We start from the raw sequence: 21,491 nt of genomic DNA, 5'->3' as shown, positions 1-21,491 counted from the left end.
CACAATGGAGAAACGGTTTTGCTATGTCAGTTTTATGTAGAGAGGGACACTGTGGGATAGCTTACAGTAAAACACAAAGGAAGTACTGCAAAGTGGGTATGGCCACCCCTGGGTTTCTTTACCCCATTAGTTAAGGAGAGAACAGAGGTTTCCCAGTTGAATACATGTGATATCCCCAGTACCTTCTTCAGAACATATCTGGGCCTGTGGAACACAGTAGAAGGACAAAACTTGTGCAGAGAGATGCCAAGAATTGGGCCTGATCCATCTTGAACCCAGGATTCAGAATTGTACCTCTGTTAAGCTACAATAACACAACAGCTGCAAGAAGCTAAACTTTCAGAAGAGCGCAGTTGACCAGTTCCAACTGAGACTGCCCTGGACCCTCTTAGGGGCTTCCCCTGGAGTAGGTCCCAACACCAAGTGGTGTCCCTATGGTCCCGGGGCCCTTGGTTAAGTGTCAGACTGTTCTCCTGATGCCTACCCTTTAAAGCTGGGATTTAGAAACTTTTTCAAGGGTTTTTGTATTGCGATCCGTCCTGAAACTGGTACCAACCTAAAAGGTAATGCGTTGAAGGAATGCGTCCATTGGGCCAAAGATTTGGGTTCCTTCCGCTCCATACTATTCCACAGCAGCAAATCTGTTTTAGTGGACATTGTAGAGAAGGTATCTAACTTCTTGGACTCCTGTTCAGACTCAGCTTACAGACTTGTCCCCACTGGAGAAATTCATGCTCCAAAAAAGTGACTATGGGCCTCATTTAGATCTTGGCGGATGGCTTACTACATCACAATGGTGATATATATCCCATCCGCCGAAATATTAAGCCCATTATATCCTATAGGATTTATATTTCAGTGGAGACTGGATATCCGTCATTGTTGAGGTGGAGTAACCCATCTGCCAAGATCTAAATCAGGTCCTAAGACTAAAGGTGGAAATCTTCACTGGGAGAAGGTGCCAAATATATACTGCCTTTGAGGAACCTTCCTTGAGCATGCCAAAATTCAGCTGCTTTGGTTAGATTTTGTCCACTGTCTATCCAGCCTTGTTTAACCCATCTTTGACAAAGCCCGCTGCATTTCCCTGCTGAGAATTTTTGACTGCCATTTCAAAGACTAGGTAAGAAGGTAAAATGTCAGACCAGGTCAATCCTGTTCTCTGTATCTATTGCAGTCAGCCGTAACTTTTAACTTTGACTGAGTCTTGTGTAACCATTTATCTGCAATTGGAGCTTTGTGCTATTTGGTGCTAAAACTTAATTCAAAGTTTAAAAACTCATATCTCTGGTTTCCTTTATGGATTATTTTTCATGTTGGTGCCTATTTGTGCAACACAATTGTCTCTATTCTTATAAGTTGGAGTGGAATATATATTGTGTTGTGTTTTCTTCATTTTATTTGTTTTGAGGCTGATAAATGTTTTACATATTTCTCCTAAGTTAAGGCTGTCAGCTCTGTGCTATAGATACCAAGGGTTGAGCTCTGATTTAAATTATTGAGACATAACTGGGCATAGTACAGAATTGTGTATTTTTACATGGTGAGGACTCTTCTTTTTATTTTATTTTTTATTGAAGCCGGAGTTTTAAAACATGAACATATACATATTGCACCATAACACCATAAAAGAAATCTCCTCTAAGACAATTTTAAACCAATTCCTAATATATTAACACTATACACAGCCTGGACCAATACAAACATGTACACAATAAAAACATTGATCGAATCTAACACCACAACATAAAAGCAATCTCCCGCCCCCCTAGCTTTAGTCAAAATAGGTACCCAATATTTTATTAAATTTCTTAGTGCTTCCCATCTGTAGTGCAAAAATGTATGTATTCACTTTTCTTAACTAATTTCATCTTCTGACCCCACTCCAGGACCGAAGGAATCAAGTCCGTGCGACGTTTTTGCAATAGCAGCGACCTTGCTACTGCCATTGCTATATAAAAATATTTTATCATTGGGTCCGTAAAAGGGAGGTCAGGATCAAAACCAAATAAAATTAGTCTAACATTCACTTACAGCTGGATAATACATTCCTGTTCCAAATAGGCAAATAGATCTACCCAATACTCATTCATTTTTGGACAGCTCAACATAATATGCGACCAATTGGCAGATGGATTGTTTATACAACGAAAACATTGAGAAGACTGGTTAGCATACATCTTCGACAAAGAGTAGGGAGTTCGATACAATAACCATTTGCTAAGAAACCACATCCTATGCCAATTTGCACCTCTCAATGAGCTAAAATTGAGCCTATTGATGGTTGACCAAATGTGGGGTGACATATCACAATTCTCATGTTCTGACCATTTTCTAATCGCTTTTAACTCAAGATCCACACCCTTTATAGAAGCTAGGTATTTCTTCCAAGCACCTGGTTTCTTATCCGGTGCTCTAACTAATAATTCATCAACTAACTGATTCTGATCCATTAGAGAAGGAGCATCTATTTCTAAAAAAATATGTATATAAAATACTATATGAATTCATTAAAATAAAGTCATTTGAGATAAATTGTGACATTTCAGCTACTGTCACCCAATTGCCATTCTTCAAAAAATCCGACACTTTAGTATACCCAGCTGCCACCCATTTTGACGCCAGATGGAGAGGCTGTCTTACCCCTGTCAAGGGCAGGATTTATTCTAATAGAATAGCTGAATTAATTGCAGGGATGGAATATTTTTTGAAGAAAGCCTGTCGTTTTTTTTTAAAAAAAACAGTGAAGGCACTTATAGCGTACCAACTTTGGGGATCTAAACATCCACTAGGGAGAGTGGATTTGGCTGTCTTTACACATTAAGTTCATAAAGTTATTACAATAAAAGTGTGGTTGCAGTGAAGGTTTAAATCTGAACAAATATTGTTCAAAATACGCTTCATAGTAATCCCTAAGATTTGGAAGGGATAACCCTCCCTGATCCAAATCCTCATATAAAGTGCTAAGTGCTATACATGGGGTTTTCTTTGACCAGAGGAAAGCTGTAAACATAGACTCTACCTGAGTAAAAAAGAAACCTGATGAAGTGCATGGTATTGAGGAAAACAAAAAATTTAAAAGCGGAAGGACAGACATTTTAATTAAAGCAACTCGTTCCAAGATAGATAGAGGGAGCATACTCCACCGAGAAAACAACCCCTGAACTTTCTTAATAAGAGGAACAAAATTCAATTGATATAAATCATTGACAGACTCGGAATAAAAAAAAAACAGATATCTCTTTGGGTTGGTATTGACAGAATTATAAATGTCAGGGTGCAGATCTAAAGCTACCCTCCCACATTGTAACACTTTGTTTTTTCCTTTTTTTATCCGATAGCCCCCTAATGTTTCAAAGTCTTCAAACAACTCGAAGACTTTGGCTTGAACCTCAACTGTTGGTTTAATTATGAGCATGATGCCATCTGCATACAATTTTAATTTTGGCATTGATGGAATTGGGGGGCAAATATCGGCACAGTTCCGAATGGCTATTGCCAAAGCCTCGATGAAAAAAGCAACACAACTGGAGATAAAGGGCACCCTTGCCTTGTGCCTCGTTTAATTTCAATGCCCCTGCCATGGCCGCATTGATAACTACATTAGCTTCGGCATTCTCATACAGATTACGTATCAAAAATATAATCTGCGACGGAATATTGAAAGACTGCAAGATCGTAAACAGTGTCTCACAAACCACAAGGTCCAAAGCCTTCTCGGCATCCAATAGTAAAACTAAGGCAGGTATCTTCTGTATCTCGAAGTAATCCAAGTCCTCTGACAAAAAGTGGGTATTATTCACTAATTGTCTGCCAGCTATAAACTCATTTTGTCCGAATGGATCAACTTCACCGCTTACTTATTAAATCTGAAAGATAAAAGTTTGGTGACAATTTTGTAATCAGAATTAAGCAACGTAATTGAGCGATAAGAATTAGGGTCCCTCTTATTCATCCCCTTTTTCACAAAACTCACTGTGTTCCCCTGTCTAAAGGATTCAGGAACTACCCCTCCTTCCAACAAGGAATTAATCAAAAGAAGAAAAAATTCTGAGAATGAGTCAAAGAAAACTTTATAAAATTCAGATGGGAGCCCATCTGGGCCACACGCCTTTCCATTAGGTAGGCTCCTCACTTCTTCCTCCAGCTCTTTTAATGAAAAGGGATTAACCATGGAACCTTTCTCCATTCTCGAAAGTATTGGAGGTGGATTTTCATGGAGGAATTTTTCAAGTAAATGGTCATCCACCATCTGAAGTTTACCATAAATGGCCTCATAGTGATTAAACATAATGTCCTCAATTTTCACTGGGTCCTCAGTGCACGCTGCAGTCAAAGGACAGTTTAATGACTTAATTTGGTTCGCAGCCGCCTACTCTTTGTCCTACCATGCCAAGAGTCTGCCCGTGAAATTACTTTCTTCATACGTCTTCTGACGAAATTGTTGGTAAAAGGTTTCACTTTGGGTATAATATACAGAGCAAAGCTCTCTCCTGGCCTGCTCAAGCTGTGTTTTAATAGGAACAGAGGGGCTATATAAAAATGCCTCATGGAGAGCTTGGATCTTATCTTTCAGTTTTGCCTTATCGGACCTAGCTTTTTTTGCTATAGCTGCGTCTTTCCCCATTATTAACCCCCAAACAAACGCCTTAAGTGAATCCCATACTACATTTGAAGCAGCGGACTGAATATTCTGAATTAAGAATTCTTTAATCTCCAAACCCATAAACTTCACCCACTCGGCATCATTGAAGTATTGTTTATTAAAAACCCACCGCTTCAGAAGTCTCAAACCAGCCCCTAAGTAGATTTTCAGTGCCAACATTGCATGATCAGAAAATCCGTTGTAAAAACATTTTTGGGGAAAAAAATTTAAACATTGAGAAGTCCAAAAAAAGTCAATACCAGAAGAGGAGCAAAACTGGCCTGACCCACATGTGAATTTACTTTCCGAAGGAAACGCTGCTCGCCAGGGGTCGCCCAGATTTAACATTGCTCCATAATTTTGCAGAACCTTAAAAGACTTAGGTTTTATCTGTCTTTTCCGTTGCACTGAGGAATCTATAAGGGGATTCATCAAGATATTAAAATCCCCCCCCACAATTAACTCCCTGAGTCAATGATTGACATAGCTCCTCATATACTTTAGAATTATCCGCCACAGGTGCATAAAAACTCACAAATGTCAAAGGGCTGAACTTTGGTCTAAGAGAGCACGTAACCCAGCACCATCTCCCCTGCTGGTCTTTACCAGAGTTAACATAATCTGCTTGTAAATTTTAGTTTAATAATATGGCAGTCCTCCCCTATAAGCTGCCCAGGATTTAAACATAGAGAATTCGGGGAGTTTCATAGTCAAAATGTGGGCTTCTTGCAGAAGAATTACCCCAGGATTTTCAGTTTTTAACAACATTTCAATAGCACACATTTTTCTCTGATTATTCAGCCCATTTACATTAAATGAAACAACTTTTTACGTTAACATGTTAGCCATATGTGAAAGAAAATCAACAACCGACACCCACCCCTCATCAGCCGAGAGTCGCTCAGACATAGATGCAAATAAACAACATACCATTGAAAAACAACCAGCTTCATTTTTTCCCTTTTTATACAGTGACCCCCTCACGGAAAAGTGGACCTTACCCCCTCCACCACACCCTCCACTTCTCCCTCCCCCAATTAAACTCGGTGTCATGTTATTAAACACTGGTGATACCCCCCACTTCCCCGCAGCAATGTGGCTACCTTTCTCTCATAATACCTTACACAAAACCCTGACCATTAGACCTGTTATTTAATCTTCCCATTCTGATCTCATAATAATAGAAATCAAGCCATTCCTTACCACCCTAAGATTTTTGCCAGGAATCTAAATTGCCTTTAGTCCCACCCACAAAACATAGCAGCAGAGCTGAATCCTGCTAATCATACAGAGGCTAAAATTAAACCGTATAGCCCTTCGGAGCCTGGGAGATCTCTTTTGAAAATTTTTGAGCCTCATCTACATCTGTGAACATAAAGAATTTCCCTTTCACCAGGACTCTCAACTTGGATTGCTGGGCGATTGAGGCTTGTGCCCCCTTTGCTTTGAATAGATGAAGGATTTTGACAAACTTCTTCCTGCGGCGAGCTGCAGCAGCTGTCATGTCCGAATAAATTCGACACTTAGTTGTCTCATTTACCACAAATTGCCGCTGTTGGATAGCTTTCATTAAGATTGTCTCTTTTATCCAGAAGTCAGCAAAATGAATCAGTATGGTACATGGAAGTGACGAGTTAGGAAATGGATGAGCCGGGACACGGTGGACCCCCGTGATTGTAAGATCCCCTTGAAAGTCGAGAATTACTCTTTGTTTAATAAAGGTATTCACCCAATTCAGGGTTTGGGACGCTTCCACTCCCTCTGGAATACCTACTATACGTAGGTTCGATCTTCGAGAATGGCCCTCCAACTGTTCCATTTTATTCTCCAGCATAAGTTTGCTTTTGGCGGCTGCTTCAACTTCCTTCTAGACAGAAGACAACTGATCTTCTAAGACTGATATCCTTTCTCCGGCCTCCTAAAGTTTAACTGGAAAGCTTCCCATTGTACTTTCTATCTTCTCTAGACGTAAATTGAGAGAGGCCAGCTCCGCTTTCTGTGTTTTTTTCAAGTCCAGAACCTCTTCTAGGATCAGATTTAACATATCCTTGATGCTCATTTGAAAGCGCCCCCCCTGAATCAGCCATTAGGTTAGGATTGAGGAAGACATCGAAGTTCGTATTGGGGCTGGCCGGAACTATAGTTGGAGATAAGACTCTTCGCCCTTCGCCTTCCTCATGCTGAGGGGCTAAAGACTGAGCCATATTTATCGGTACTGTCCCTAGACCCTTCAGGGAGTCTACCTCCTGATTGCCTATTTGCCCATCTTCAAAATTTGACTGATTTGCCGCAGACACCCCGCTCTGATTAGCGGGAGCTAGAGCAGTCTCTCTGTCAAGATGGAAGGAGTCTGATAGGTCAGGCAATTCAGTGTTAATGGCGGAATCAGCTTTTTTAAGAAGTGTTTGTGGTTTATCTTGTGGTCCCTCATCCCCAAAATCTGGTAAATCAATCCTATCTGTGGTTCCGGCAGTTCCGGCGATTCCAGGAAGTTCCTTGATGTTCTGTGCACACAGATTGGGGCTAGGAGAGGAAGCCGGCGGCATAGGTTTTTAAAGAAAAAGTGAGAATTGTTTGAGTCCTTTCGTGGCACTCACTTTCTTTTGTATATCCGGATCTCCTTCTTCTTGAAAGCTTAATGGAGGACTGGTGGTAGCTTCATCCTTTCCATGGTCTTCCCCTAGCTGAACTGGCTGTTGAATAGCTGCCGCTGCAGCAGCTGAGTTTCCCTCCTCTCCCTCCGAGCTTTCAAATGTAGAATCGAGGCTAGACATTAGAGGTATTTTCCAACCCAACCAGACAAGCTGCCTCCTTTGCCTCTCTTACTTCCTTAGCTATAAGCCGGCGTTTCTTAATTTTAGCAGGGAGAGTATTTAATATCTTCCCCATTTTTGGAAGTTCAAGGATACCAGGGATACCAGTGATACCAGTCTTTATCAGCTCAAAATATGTATCAGAGAAGGGGCTTGCATGGAGGGACTTAGCAGACGATCACCCACCTCCAGATCTCCCAGGCTTACCTCAAGCCACCATCTCACCTCTTCCACCTCTTCCGCCTCACCTCCTCCGCCTCTGCTACCTCTAATGGTGAGGACTCACATCCCCTCCAACTAATAATCCACATTCCCACATGCAGAATCATACAGTTTCTACTAAACCTACAATTAGTTCACATTCTCCTACAGGGAATATGTTTGCACAATATCAATAAAATCTCTTATTTTTGGCTATATTTATACCTAGACTAGGAGAGAGCAGGAAATACTAAAGGGTTATTTGTAGAAGAATTTGCTGAATGGTTTAATTATGCCAGCTTTAGCACCTGCTGAAACAGTTTATTTCTATAAACAATACAGATCGGAACCTCCAAACTGTACTGATGATAAAGGCATGAATCCGATTACGGTTAAGGATCTCTGCAGCCTTTGAAAGACATTATGGTGACAGCCCACAAAACATATGTTTTTGCTGACCCTAATTTAACATATACTTATCACCTGTTGGGATTAACACACTGTGATGAATGGGAAATGGCTTTCTACATACCTTTAGGGCCAGTGGCGGCTGGTGAAGTTTGAAAGTAGTAGGGCGTAAAACGAAACCTCTCATACCCCTGGGCCCTGGTACCACTGCACCAGTTACACCAGTGACAGCACACATGCTCTAATTCTGCAGTGTTTTTGTTTAATATTTTGGGGTGCTCATTTACTATGCTAAGCCAGGCTTTAAGTGACTTCTGGTCATCTAAATCTATTCCTCAAGTTCACCCCCTTTTACTCACCTACTCTCAAAACCCCACAGCTCTCCCTGCTCTCTCCCATCCTCGTGTTGCAACCTTTCCCAGCATCATCACAGTCCCTTCCACTCCTCTTCCCCACATACCCTTTCTCTCTCTCCTCCTTCAAGTCTCGATTGCTCCGTCTTCGACACACTCACTGTGTCACCACAGTCACCACCACTGCTTAAGCCTCATCCCCACAGACTCTATCTTTCGGTCTTCCATCTGCATAGATCCTTTCACTCTCCCATTCACAAAGCCCTATAAATGCCCCATGTACGCACATGCCCTGACCATCTACACTTGTGGTGTCGCTCTGCAGTGCCGGGTACCCCTCAGACGGCCCTTCCACAATGTGCACGAGCTAAGAGTAATTTGCAAAGTGTGACTATGAAATGGACTGGAGACAGGGCTGACACCATTAGCCGCTGCCAGCACCCATGCGCGCCTTACTGCCTTAAAAGCACTGGGCAACATATCTTGGCTACAAACCCCGGCACACAGAAAATGCTTGTAAGTTAAACACGTAATTAACAGCGCCGCCATTCATCTGGGTGGATGCTCTCAGGTCGGTATTTACATTTTTTGAAAGTCCACCTAGTCTAAGGACTGACAAAGTAACCCACTTGCATTACACAACGGAACGGGGCAATCGCCCGAGGCCTCTGCACTGAAAAGGTGTAAACCAAGTGACGGGCGCTTCCGATTGCCCTTGCATCAGTGTTCCTTCATCACACACATGCTCTGTTCTGGTTTGTCTTTAAAAACACATTTGTTCAGGACAAAAGCGTGGGGCTCGCTGTAGATTTATCAGAAATAAAACCAGCGCTCATTGATAGCGTGAGGCAGTTCTAGCAGCTACTGACCTGTGTGCAATCCAGGCGGTCGCGGCCGGCATGTCCATGATGGGCGGGTGGGAGGGGGAGTGGAAGTAGGGTCATTGCATGGGGATGGAGGGGAGAGGCGGGAGTGGTTTACCGTTTAATTAAAGAATAATATAAATAAAACATACAGCACCGCTTCTGGATGGGTCCCCAGTCCGGCAAATCCCGCTCCTGCCGTCCACCATTCCGACCTGCGTGATCAAGGAAAGGTAGTTTCCCTCCCGCGGCACGAGTCGACCACGAGGAGACCACAAGGAGGAAGGGAAGGGTGTAGGCGTGACACTAACTGGGCGTGGGCCGGCCCGATTTGCCCAGCAACTAGAAATGCCCAATCACTGAATGGCTTAACACTAAGCCACTACAGTGATTGGGCATTGCTTCCCACCAAGTGTATACAATGCTCCCACCCCTGCGGTGAGACACTAGAACGTCAACAGTACTGTTACACTAACACTACACAGTACAGTACAGTAGTAGTAGCCAATCCTGATGCTGCTCTCTTTAGAGGAGAACTGCTCTCTTAAGAGAGCAGCATCAGGATTCGGCTGAGCATGAAAAAAACGCCGCTCTTTTTTTAAGCACTGGGGTATGTTGCATGAGCAAACCCCGTACTCTGCAGTGCTTGCTTTTTGAAAACCATTTACTTTGCTAGCTGCACAAAGGCAGTCGGGCAAACACCACATGCGCAGTGCGCTGTGCCGGCTACTCCAGCGCCACCCAGTGTCAACACTCAACAATGCATATTACTACTCAGCTCAGCTTGACACCACGGCCGCAGGCGCAGGGCAATAATTATCGGGTAATTTATTCGAGCTGCGCTTTAATTTATGAAACTTTTATTAACGCGCCGCTCAAATAAATTGCCCGATAATTATTAGTGGGGCAACGTCCCACCGCCCACATGGTAAAACCGCCACTGTTTAGGGCATTTTGAATATTGGGATGTGCATTGCACTTGAACATGTAGGTTTGGTGGAATGTGCAACATTGTTCTTGCTAACCTAAGAAGTGTAAGTTTTAGAATAGAAAAATGTAGGGGCATATTATCAAGGGTGTTTATCTCCGCTTTTTTTGGCTTTAAAAGCCAAGAAAGCGGAGATAAAATTATCTCCCTATTACCTAGCTGTTGCTAACACCAGTTAGCGACAGCTAGTAGGAGATAGCGACCATCTTGGGCCCCACTTTGCATCTCAGTGATATTTATCACTAATGACATGCAAAGTGGGCGTGCCAAGATGTTAGCGACTGGAAACAGTCGCTAACATCGCTATCTCCTATTACCAACTTTTGGAGATATTCGCGCTACGCGCGAATATCTCCGAAAGCTAACACCTTCCCTGAGCAGTTCTTTGCCATGTTATCCAATGGGAGGTGGATAACATGGCTAAGAGCATTAGCTCGGTAATGCATAGTTATCGCGGACTTTTCAGCAATATTCATGCATTGCGGGCGATTTTTATCGCATTTGCGATAAACCTTGGTAATACCAAGGTTTATTTGCGATAAAAATCGCCGCAGCTCAGCGGTAAATTTTTGTCTCTAACCAAGCAATAGCGATAATTATCGCTATTGCTTGGTAATATGCCCCGTATCATCTTGAATGCTTTTTGCCTTTCTATGGCTCCTAAGATCGTAGGAGGTCTCAGTCATTGTGGATTGGACCTCAACTTAGGAGTTTTCTTGGATTCGCAAATGTTATAATCAATTAATCAATTATGCCCAAATACTGACATAACTTACATAACTGACATAACTTGTGTTTTGAATAAGGAGAATATGAAGATAGATTGTTGGTACTGCAACCAAAACGAAAAGATTTCGAATACGCTTAAACTAATGTTTACTCATTGAAAATCTTTTTGTGGAAACAGATGCCTCTGAAAGAGCAGCTGAGGCAGTTCTAATACAAGAACAAGAAGATGATGGACAAGAACATCCTGTCTTTTCTTTACTTGAAAGAGAACTCATAGCCATGAACACAACTTGTACAGAAAAGAGTTATCATTGATGGGGACTAGAGAATTGACATAGGAATTTCCAGTGTTGATCATATCTTCAGTGCAGAAATATCCATCAAGCCAGTGGCGCATTTTTGTTTGCAGAGAACACTTTCACTTTGGCAGTGTGGCACTAGTCCCATGGGGGTGCATTTTCAAAGGATCATATCTGAGCCTTAGAACGGCACCGCAGTGGGAGCACCACAGCAAGTTCTTGCACAGCAGGGACTGTTAAGTTCATGCCATACAGAATCTGGGAGTGCATGCATAAAGTGGGCACAGCATGTGCCACCTTGTATTTATTTCCTTGCACTGAGGCAACAGGGGGCACTTGGGCAAAAGTCTACATTATCCACATGAGAACAAATTATTGAAAGGAAAGGTAGCATGGGGGGTTTCAGCGTCACCATCACACTTTTCATTGCTGACTCACCGCCATGAAAACTGGCGGTAAGGAAACTCATAATATGCTTGGTGGTGCCACAGCGACACCACCAGAATATTGCGGGTCTCAGACCACTACGACACTGCCAGAGATCCATGCTCCTTTGCGGTAACAGCAGTCTTATGGCAGTCTAATCCCCAACTCGTAATACAGAGGTCCGACTACCAGTGCGGTAGCAGCTGCACCACCACAGCGGATTTGGTGGTCCATCGTAATCAGTCCCTTAGTCTTTTTCTTGGAGCTTATCTCTCATAAATGGACTTGTCATCGGGTCCTCAGGATTCTCAAATCCGAAGTTTGATTCGACATTTGGTGTTGCAGCACGCGCAATGTAATTCATTTTATTTATTTATGTACTGTCCTCCGTTAGGCCATAAGCCGGAGTTTACTACCCCCACCCTGCCCCTCCCCACCCCGACATCGCCCCACCGCCCGCAGCACTCCCTCCAGGAGCCGCCACAGTAATTATGCTCCGTGACCTTACCTGCCTTTCCCCTCAGCTGTTGTCTATGGCAGCACACGTTTGTTTATAATAGGGGACAGGGTGAGTCACCAGTCACTTATTATAAAGAAATTTAAACATAGGCTGTTATACAGGAATTGCACGATCCCAATTATTATAATCACTTATATTCTGTGGACTGAATATATGAGATGTCCTTGTTAGGACTCCCATACGCCTTTCACAAAACATGCCCTAATGTACACAATTGTGTATTGATACTCTGTGCACCATTTATTTTTTAAGCTAATTTGATTGGGAGGAGCAGTTAATTTATCTGAGACCTCATTCTGTCATTGCACTCACTTAAACAGGTGTTAGATACTTAAGAAGTCATTTAAGTTGTCAAGAATATAACATTGACCATAGTGTCGGAGACGTAGTACTTCTTGTTCATGTGATCTTTGTTATGGCAAAATGATTAGATTAGGGGGAACAATGAAGCACAGTCTTTGAACGAACACTAATCATCCTACCTGAAAGAGCATTGCTATTTCAGAGATGATCAATTCTCTGCAATTAATTTGTAGCAAATGTGGCTCTTCTTATGACCTACCTGGAACAATTGTCTAGGCGTATCAAAGAAAATAGATGTTTGAGAATTCAGGCGATTCCAAACAGATATTCCGATCACCTAAGACTATTACGTAAACAGATATAACTTTGGCGGAAAATATTTGTTTCTGGATTCTATGAGAAAATATGCTTCAAGTAAGTTACAGGATTCATTTTGTAAATAGCCATTAAAAAAATTCAAGAAGGAGAGGGACCGAAGGGTAGCTTAGATTAATGTTGACCCATTATTTAGCCAGACTGTCACAATGTTTACTCAATATGTTTAAGTGATCAGTCATGACATTGGGAAGTAGGAGTTTATTTCTGCCGACTATGGTTTAGTACTTTAGGTTTAGTAAAATAATTATGCCTAAATTTAAAATGTGATTGCACACTCCATTTGGTTTAACAACTTTTAAATGGGTGTCTATACATCTTTATATGTTGCAGTGCCCTCCATTTACAAAAGCATATTTCAAAGTCTTTTGCATGAGCCCACTGGCACAGGTTACTTCCCATGACCAACTGTATTTCAATATGAAAGTAGATGATACCCAACTCTACATAACTCTGGGCAGTTATGATCTCAAGAAGTGGAAGATCACTACATTTTTGAAGCATGTACATCTCTGGACGAAGGAGGAATACTCCTGTATGAAGATAAATGACAATTCTCAAAGTTTACATTTCTTCAGATAATGGCTTATGGTTCATTTGCCGTAAGGAACTACGAACTGTCCCTTCGCCAGCACATATAGCACAGAATTTTGGAGTATGGGTGTTGGAACTAATTGTTTTTCTTTCCGAATGACCGTAGTGGCTTAAAATACCAACCTCTTCCTCATGTTAATGTGACTGTGAAATCTCCTCAACATACTAAACTTCTCAGGTACTTGATGATGTGTAGATCGAAATATGATAACATTTTTGTGTAGCCAGCACAGTTTAGCAGTTTGCACCCTTGGACTACTTTGTATAATCAAGAATAATTGGATACAAAAAAGAAGTGCTCCTCTCTCCCTCTTAATTAACATTTTTTAATATACAGCCTTACAAAACAGATCCTGACTCTATGTATACTGTGACACAAAGGTTTCACCCTAAACAAATGATTTCACATCAGTTTGGCGATCAAAAACCTTCACTCGCTTCTGGAAGTGCAAAGAATAACCTTCAATCTGCTCTACACTGTCTCCCAACATGGGAGTGATACAGACATGGAGAAGCTTTAATTCAAAACTCTACTACTAAACGACAAATGTGTTACTCAGTAAAGCAAACCTAAATGCACAAGTCAAATATGGCCACTGGTTTCATAGAGAGTGACACCGAGGTGTAATTGGGTACAGAAACCTGGGTTTATCTAAGTCCAGACCTCAGACTTCTCCCACACCTGCAGTACTTAAGAAAAGCTTTGTCAGCATGGCCTCCTCCACATCCTACTGTGAAGCTACCCGAATTATCTCTCCTCCTCAAAAATAGTGGACCACAATATTTGCTATTTGACTGTTTCCAAGGTTAGCATTGTGGCAGTTGAACATACATCATATCCATGATCCATCATTCATTCAGATATTCAGTTACCTGGAAAGGTATCTGTCAATTGTAAGAGCTGCATTGCCACAGCCATCAGCGGTATGAATTAGCTTTCCATCACCAGTAGCAATTTACAAAACAAACAAATACAGCAATTCACAGATCTTCTAACCTAAAACGCAAGGTGGCACCATTCAGGTGTGATAGTGTTTATTACGAATCCCAAGTGACACAGCATTCTACAACATAACAGTAAGTATTTCACTGATGAACATGTTCGAGCTGTCGGTTACTTTGGGAATGGCAACTAAGGATGTGCAATGCTTTTTTCACCAGACACGTTTTATTGAGGTCTTTCATTTTGCTTTTACCAAAGATTGCCAATTTACCTTGACTGAACACTGCAAGACACTTCTCACCTCACTGAAAGATACTTTTCATATTAATTGACCCCGACTAAGCTGGAAATGTGGACAGAATTGTTCTTTGTTTAGCAACGTTTTTCTGTGAACATGGTCAAATCTTGCACAGGAAAAAAATGTTTTTCAGGGGTTACATCTTATAAAGATGAAACGGTTTCTGCTAAATACGGATATTATATTTGTGACATACTTTGTTTCAAAATCAAGGATTTTCATGTCGAAGTGAATAATCAAAAAAATCTGCGACCTTGGAAATATTTCAATAGACCTAGCTTCGCTGTTCACTCTGCTGCACCATTGGCCTCAGCGAAGGTGCCACAGCGAATGTATGATGTTACTTAGCATGCCATTACTTAGCATGCTTTTATTACGAAGTTTTTACTTCGCAAGTGCCTTTATTTTGCAGCATTTTATAACGCATGCCATTACTTCACATAAACATAGAAAACCATTGAAGTGGCATTACTTAGCAGTACATTACTTCGCAGGTTTTTACTACGCATACATATTCTATTTTCTTTTTAAAAAACCTTTAGGATATGAATTACATTTCCGATCATACAGTAACCCTCAAACACTACTCTAACATCACTACACTACCCTAAACATTAAAACTCTACCACTACACAACCATCCCCCTTCCCCCAGTCCATGCTTTGAACTCTAGCACTACTCTGTACGGCCCCCTACAACACTACCCTAAACCCTAAAAACTACCCACTACACTACACATACACTACAGCACTACCCTAATCCCTAAAACACTACCCCCTACACTACACATACACTACAACACTACCCTAAACCCTAAAACACTACCCGATACTACACATACACTACAACACCACCCTAAAACACTACCCCCTACACTACACATACACTTCAACACTACCCTAAACCCTAAAACACTACCCTACACTACACATACACTACAACACTACCCTAAACCCTAAAGCACTCCCCCTACACTACACATACACTACAACACTACCCTAAACCCTAAAACACTACCCCCTACACTACACATACACTACAGCACTACCCTAAACCCTAAAACACTACCCCCCACACTACACATACACTACAACTCAAATACACTACTCTACACTACACATACAAAACCCATAAACCTTAAAGATAACACCCTGCATGTCCCTAAAAACTACACTGCCCCACTTACCTCTCTCTCCTCGTGGTCCCTCTCTTCACCTTCAACCATGGATCCACTCTTCTCCTGCTTCAGGGTGCACGTCGTGGTGGATAGTCTGCAAGTAATTTAATTTGCGAAGTAACGACATATGCGAAGTGAAAGCATGCTAAGTAAAACCATGCATAGTAAAAGATCCTGCTAAGTAAAAAATGCGCACTAATGGTAATTCATAGTAATGACTGCGAAGTAATGGTAGATTACTGCAATAGCATCTCAGAGCACCGCACCTGCCAGTTGCCTACAAAGCACATTCAAGAATAAGGACAGGCTACATCCCCCCTTCCCCCGCCCCCCAGCAAGAAAACAATTACAAGTGACCAGAACCACGTCAAATGCTAAGCATGGTCAGCTAAAGTTTCAGAGTAACTATTGTCACAATTCTTGAAAGGTACACCTCCTGTTAATTTTAGGAGAGAGTTTGATATTTACCACAGTATAAACAGATACGTTTAATCCTACATTTAGAATATGTTTAAAGCGCACGACTACTCTAAATCAATCACACACAGACATAACGTAAAACACCATGAGCCTACAGAGGTTTCATATTACAGAATAAAGCCTTTTTGTTGTTGCTTTTTTAACATTGCGAGCATTTCACTCTAGATTGCCGACAGGATTAGTCGTAGGGTTTCTTATTTACTGCAAGCCACCATACTGTGCCTACAACGGCATTGAAATTCAATCCCATCTTGACTCTGTTCAACCATGAAGTCTCTTTTAAAGCATGACAAATAAACTCAGCCCTGTTGAGTCAATAATTTAGCAACTCTCTCCTTTAGAATGGTGTTTAATATTAAGCTCAGCCTGCAGATGTCATTATGTTTTTGCAGTAATTTTTATGGCACTTCTGTACTTAAATTTCCTTTTCTAATTTTAAATCACCAAGGCTAGAAGTTAACTCTTTCATTAATAATGATAATACATTATTCTGAAACTAATTTCTTTTATTAGATGGAGGACGTTATTGATGACATAATCAGTCTGGAGACATGCTTTAACGATGAAGGATTAGTTTGTGCGGAGCCTGCACTCCTGATGCCCAGTAATGTGAGTATTTCTTCGGAGTTTTCTTCTTAACAGCCACAATGGAAGACGATATAGAAGAGTATATAGTAAATAAAAAGAGCTTATTTATTCATAACGCTATTCAGTCTTTTAATTAGAGCAGTTTTACAGTTTTTAAATCATTTGGCTGTTGGTTGTACATTTATCAAACTGTTCCATCGCGTGCCGATTCAGTAGATCTGAATTCGGGATTCTAAAACGCAAATCGTTTTTTTTCCCCTGTACCTCAGTTTCAGTGACGTGAGGAAAACGTGTGCGAATCAGACTCGGAGGATATTTAAGGTCTCTGGCCAACAAGAAAATGAGGCTTAATAAAAATGAGTAAAATACCTTTTAAAATCAAGTGTTACCAAAAATGGTACAATTGTTTGGGTGAAAATATATATTAATAATTTTAGCTAAGTAAAACATGTACAATGACAGTTGGATGAACTGAAATATTATTCCAGTGAATGTTTTATTCACAGATTTCAGAGGTGTGCTGTGATCTGTTTGAAGTACAGCTGTGAATGTGTGTTTTGAATGATAACCACTTGTAATCAGCCCACTTTAGTAACTTCACTTGCACATTTAATGAACGAAACGAAGGATACCAATTCACCTATTTGGCTTATTTGTCCTGAATTTTATGAAGATTTACTTGTAAAGTTTTCCGATGATAAGTGAAAATATATTAAACCAGGGGTTACAAATGTCACGACGCAGATAGATAATGAAAAAGCTAACTTTTGTCTAAAATTTGGAGACTGCAAACAAAAATTTTAAATGTTACCATAGAATACATTTATTTATCATATCTGACATGACTCTTACTGGAAACAGAGATGTTTTCCCAAGGGACAATATGAACAACACGTGATATGTTAAAAGTAGGGTGTGTGAAAAACAGTGTTCAGTTGTTTCCAAGATTTTACAAAATTCCATTACATTTTCATAGGATAAAATGTATCTTGCACGACTTTTTTCAAGTGTGCTTATGCTTCGCATAGAAAATTATCGTGACATACTGGCTGAAGTCTGCTTCAAGCACAATATGTTTCTCAGTGAAATATTTTCTGTACTAATATCCCTTGTACAGAAACTGTTCAAAACTGAGTAATGTAATATTTTGACACACATTGCGAATACTGCGGAACACGAAATTTAAAAATTTTGCCAGCATAATAAAAATTTGCCAAAGCCTCCGTAAATGAGATGTAGTGTACAACCTTAATGACACAAAGTCACGTTTAAGCTTTAAATATGAAACTTACCTTAGACCATTTTCGGAGACCAGGGACCACATACAGAGACTTTACTCTGGTGTAAAGACTCATGGCAAATATGTTACATAGTTTGTGCGGATTTATTTTCCCCAAGAAATATGAAACATATTAAAATTGGAAGAAAGGAAGGAAATGCATTGTGACACAATATGTTGCTACTAAATTACTTATAAATCATTAAAAAAGATTACTATGTGCATTCAAATATAAGAATAAATCAAAGTCTTTTGAAAGCATTAAAAATGGTGCAAACTAATTCTGCACTATTTTTGCTTCATGTGTAATAATAAATGAAAGAAGTTGTTCTTTTCTCTGACTAAGATAAACTCTTGGTTAAAACCCTAATCACTGATTTAGTCCTGAGAAAACGGGTACCCTGGAAAAGCCTTTTACCTAATTTCACCCATGACTCATTCTACCCCTTGACAAAAAACTGAATTTCACCGTCATGGTCACCCTTTCCTCTTCTTTACCATCCTGCAGACTGCAGACCACTTGACTTTTAATCAATAACATAGCCCAATTATAGATCTCTCCCTGCTCCACAATTCTATCAATGGAGCCCCCCCCACATCACAGTTCGTCCGCTTTACTTACCACTACAATCCGCCATCTCTCACTTCCTGTACCTGTTTGCAGCACCTAAATTGCCTTGTGAGGTATCTAGAAGCCAGACAATCACCCTCTTCATGGTTCCTAACTTTTACACACTGGCATCAATCACAATTGTTTACACTGTCAGTCGCCCTCAATAGCACCACTAATGTTGCGTTCTGATTAATAAGAATGTGACTACCTGCCACCTTTTGGATACTGCTGATTTTAAAGTTTTCTCTCTTCCACACCCACCCACTATCAACATTTTTTTTTCCTAAACTGCCTATACCTGAAAATACACTAGATGAGCTGAGAATGTCATCGTTTTGCAGTTTTTTAAAGCAAGAGCTTGGCCCAAAAATATCATAGAACTTTACAAGGATGATTACATTGCTCGAGGTCAGATTGTTTTTGCTTTTTCAGTTTATGATGTGTTTTTTTAAATTCACAACAGATACATATATGAAAAATGATACACAGTATTATACTTCTTAGACAATGCACCACACTCAACAACAATAGAAATAGCTATTTACTAAACTACAATACAAAGTAAGATCTAATATCATTATCATTACTTGTTTGTGTAGTGCACTTGATAGTTTCACATTTTATTGTTTGTGGCAGTAAAACAAAAAACTACATACTGAAATGAATGTAAAAGTTCACAATGTAAAATGTTAAGATAGTGCCTATCGACATTTTTCTAAACATCTATAGACAATGCTAACTTAGTTGGACGATGCGTCCACATTGAGGGTGAGATGCGAGGTGCAGGGAGGTGATGCACTGGGTTCTGATGCTTAGGATTCATAGACAATGTGTCGCTGTTGAGCAATGCACTCGGTGATGCATCGTCATCGAGCAGCACTGGATGTAGGCAATGCATCATTGTCAAGCTGCGCAGCCAGTGATACAATTTCCTTGAAGCAGGCTATGCACCTGTGGTGATGCGTGGATTTTGAAGAAGCAGCACAGAAAACCCACTTCAGAGGACCCGGGGCAGGAGTGACATCATTTGGAAGGGTAGCAGTCAAAGACATCAGAGTCCAGGTGCTTTTGTAGGGTTCCTGGAAGTCTTTGATATCCCTGAGACATCAGAACAGAAGGCAAGCTGACAAGCCCTTGGAGTAACTCTGTATTCAAGTGATGTAGGTTCAGTCCTTCTCACCTAGGCAGAGAGGGCAGCAGGCAGGTCAGCACAGCAGAAAAGCAATTCGTCCAGAACAGGAGTCCCACAGAGTGGCAGTTCTTCTGCAGCACAACATTCCTTCTTCCTTGCAGAGTATCACCAGACCAGAATTGTACTGAGTTGGTAGGATCAGAAGTCCATTTCTAATAAGCAGTGGTGCTTTGAAGTGGGGGTGACTTCAAAGAGGTGTTTTGAAGTGCACAGAGACCTTCCCTTCCTGCCCTTGCTCCAGACACCCTCCAGGGTTTAAGCTGTACTGTGTGTGGGAGCAGGGTACATCCCATTCAGTTGTCAAGGATGACCCGTCACAATGTGAAAGGCCCATCAGGCACACCTAAGCATCCTTTGTCTGTGACTATCTAGAGGGAATGCACAAGGCCAAGCTGCCACCCACCCCAGATGTGTATTGGAGAAAGGCAGCAGGCACACAGGGCTTAAGAGCAGAAAAATTGCAACTTTCTCAAAGTGTCATTTTTAAAGTTGCAATAATAAATCCAACATTTTTGGTGTTCCCATTGCGGAGCCATTTTGTTAGGATACAGCAATGGGAACTGTTGGAACTGGCCCTTCTTGCAGGGTCATCCCCAAACTTTTTTCTTCTTCCTCCCTTATTTTTCCTGACCCGTGGCTGTTGGCAATAGGACTCTGAGCACTTTACCACTGCTGATCAGTGCTAAAGTGCATTTGCTCTCTGTAAATTGTTATTGTGATTGGATATACATGATTGGCATATTTGTATAACTAAGAAGTCCCTAGTAAAGTGCATTGGGTGTGCCAGGGCTGGTGATGACAAATGCTACTAGTGGGGCTGCTGCACTGATTGTGCCACCCACACAAGTAGCCCTAAAATGGTGTTTCAGGCCTGCCACCGCAGTGCCTGTGTGCAGTCTGTGAACTGCTATGTACTCCTGGTCAGTGTCCCCACTGACCAGGCCTAACTCTTCCCTTTCTGTGTACATTGGTCACCCCTATGGAAGGCCCCAAGGTACCCCCTTGGGCAGGGTGCAGTGTATGTGAAAGGTAGAGCATGTACTTCTGCAGGTGACATGCTCTGATAGTGAATGGCAGCCATTTTTGTTTTTCACTATAGTAAGGCTACCTTGCCCATAGGCTATCATGGGGAGTGCTGGCTACAGTAGTTACCAGCATATCTTCCCATAGGAGCAAGGTAGGACATAAGAATCTGGTATCCCTGAACTCAGAATTTAATAACCCATCTTTTAGGAAAGGTGGTTTTTAACTCCTGTGTTTGAGAACAGCACTTTTAGAAAGTTGCTGTTCTCTTGTCTGACCTTTCTGTGTGCCTTGGCCTGTTTGTGAATTGACTGTCTGGTTGAGAGTGACAAGGGCTGGGGATTCCCCAGGAGGCTGGCCGAGTCAGTCCTAGGCTGAATG

The 21,491-nt window shown here is 41.3% G+C and overlaps 1 protein-coding gene across 1 annotated transcript in view; it reads left to right on the top strand.

The window, feature by feature from the left end:
* The window catches only part of TFEC (transcription factor EC), a 327,154-nt gene that overhangs the window by 213,398 nt on the left and 92,265 nt on the right, over nucleotides 1–21,491 (top strand). Inside the window, exon 3 of the mRNA XM_086938225.1 lies at nucleotides 16,929–17,024. Within this exon, the coding sequence (XP_086794351.1) occupies nucleotides 16,929–17,024 (96 nt within the window). The remainder of the gene's footprint in view (nucleotides 1–16,928; nucleotides 17,025–21,491) is intronic.

This window comes from Lissotriton vulgaris, chromosome 1_1, assembly GCF_964263255.1.
Source record: "Lissotriton vulgaris chromosome 1_1, aLisVul1.2, whole genome shotgun sequence".
Lineage (NCBI taxonomy): Eukaryota > Metazoa > Chordata > Amphibia > Caudata > Salamandridae > Lissotriton > Lissotriton vulgaris.
Note: the sequence above shows the minus strand (reverse complement) of the source record. Positions and strands in the feature narration are given on the sequence as shown.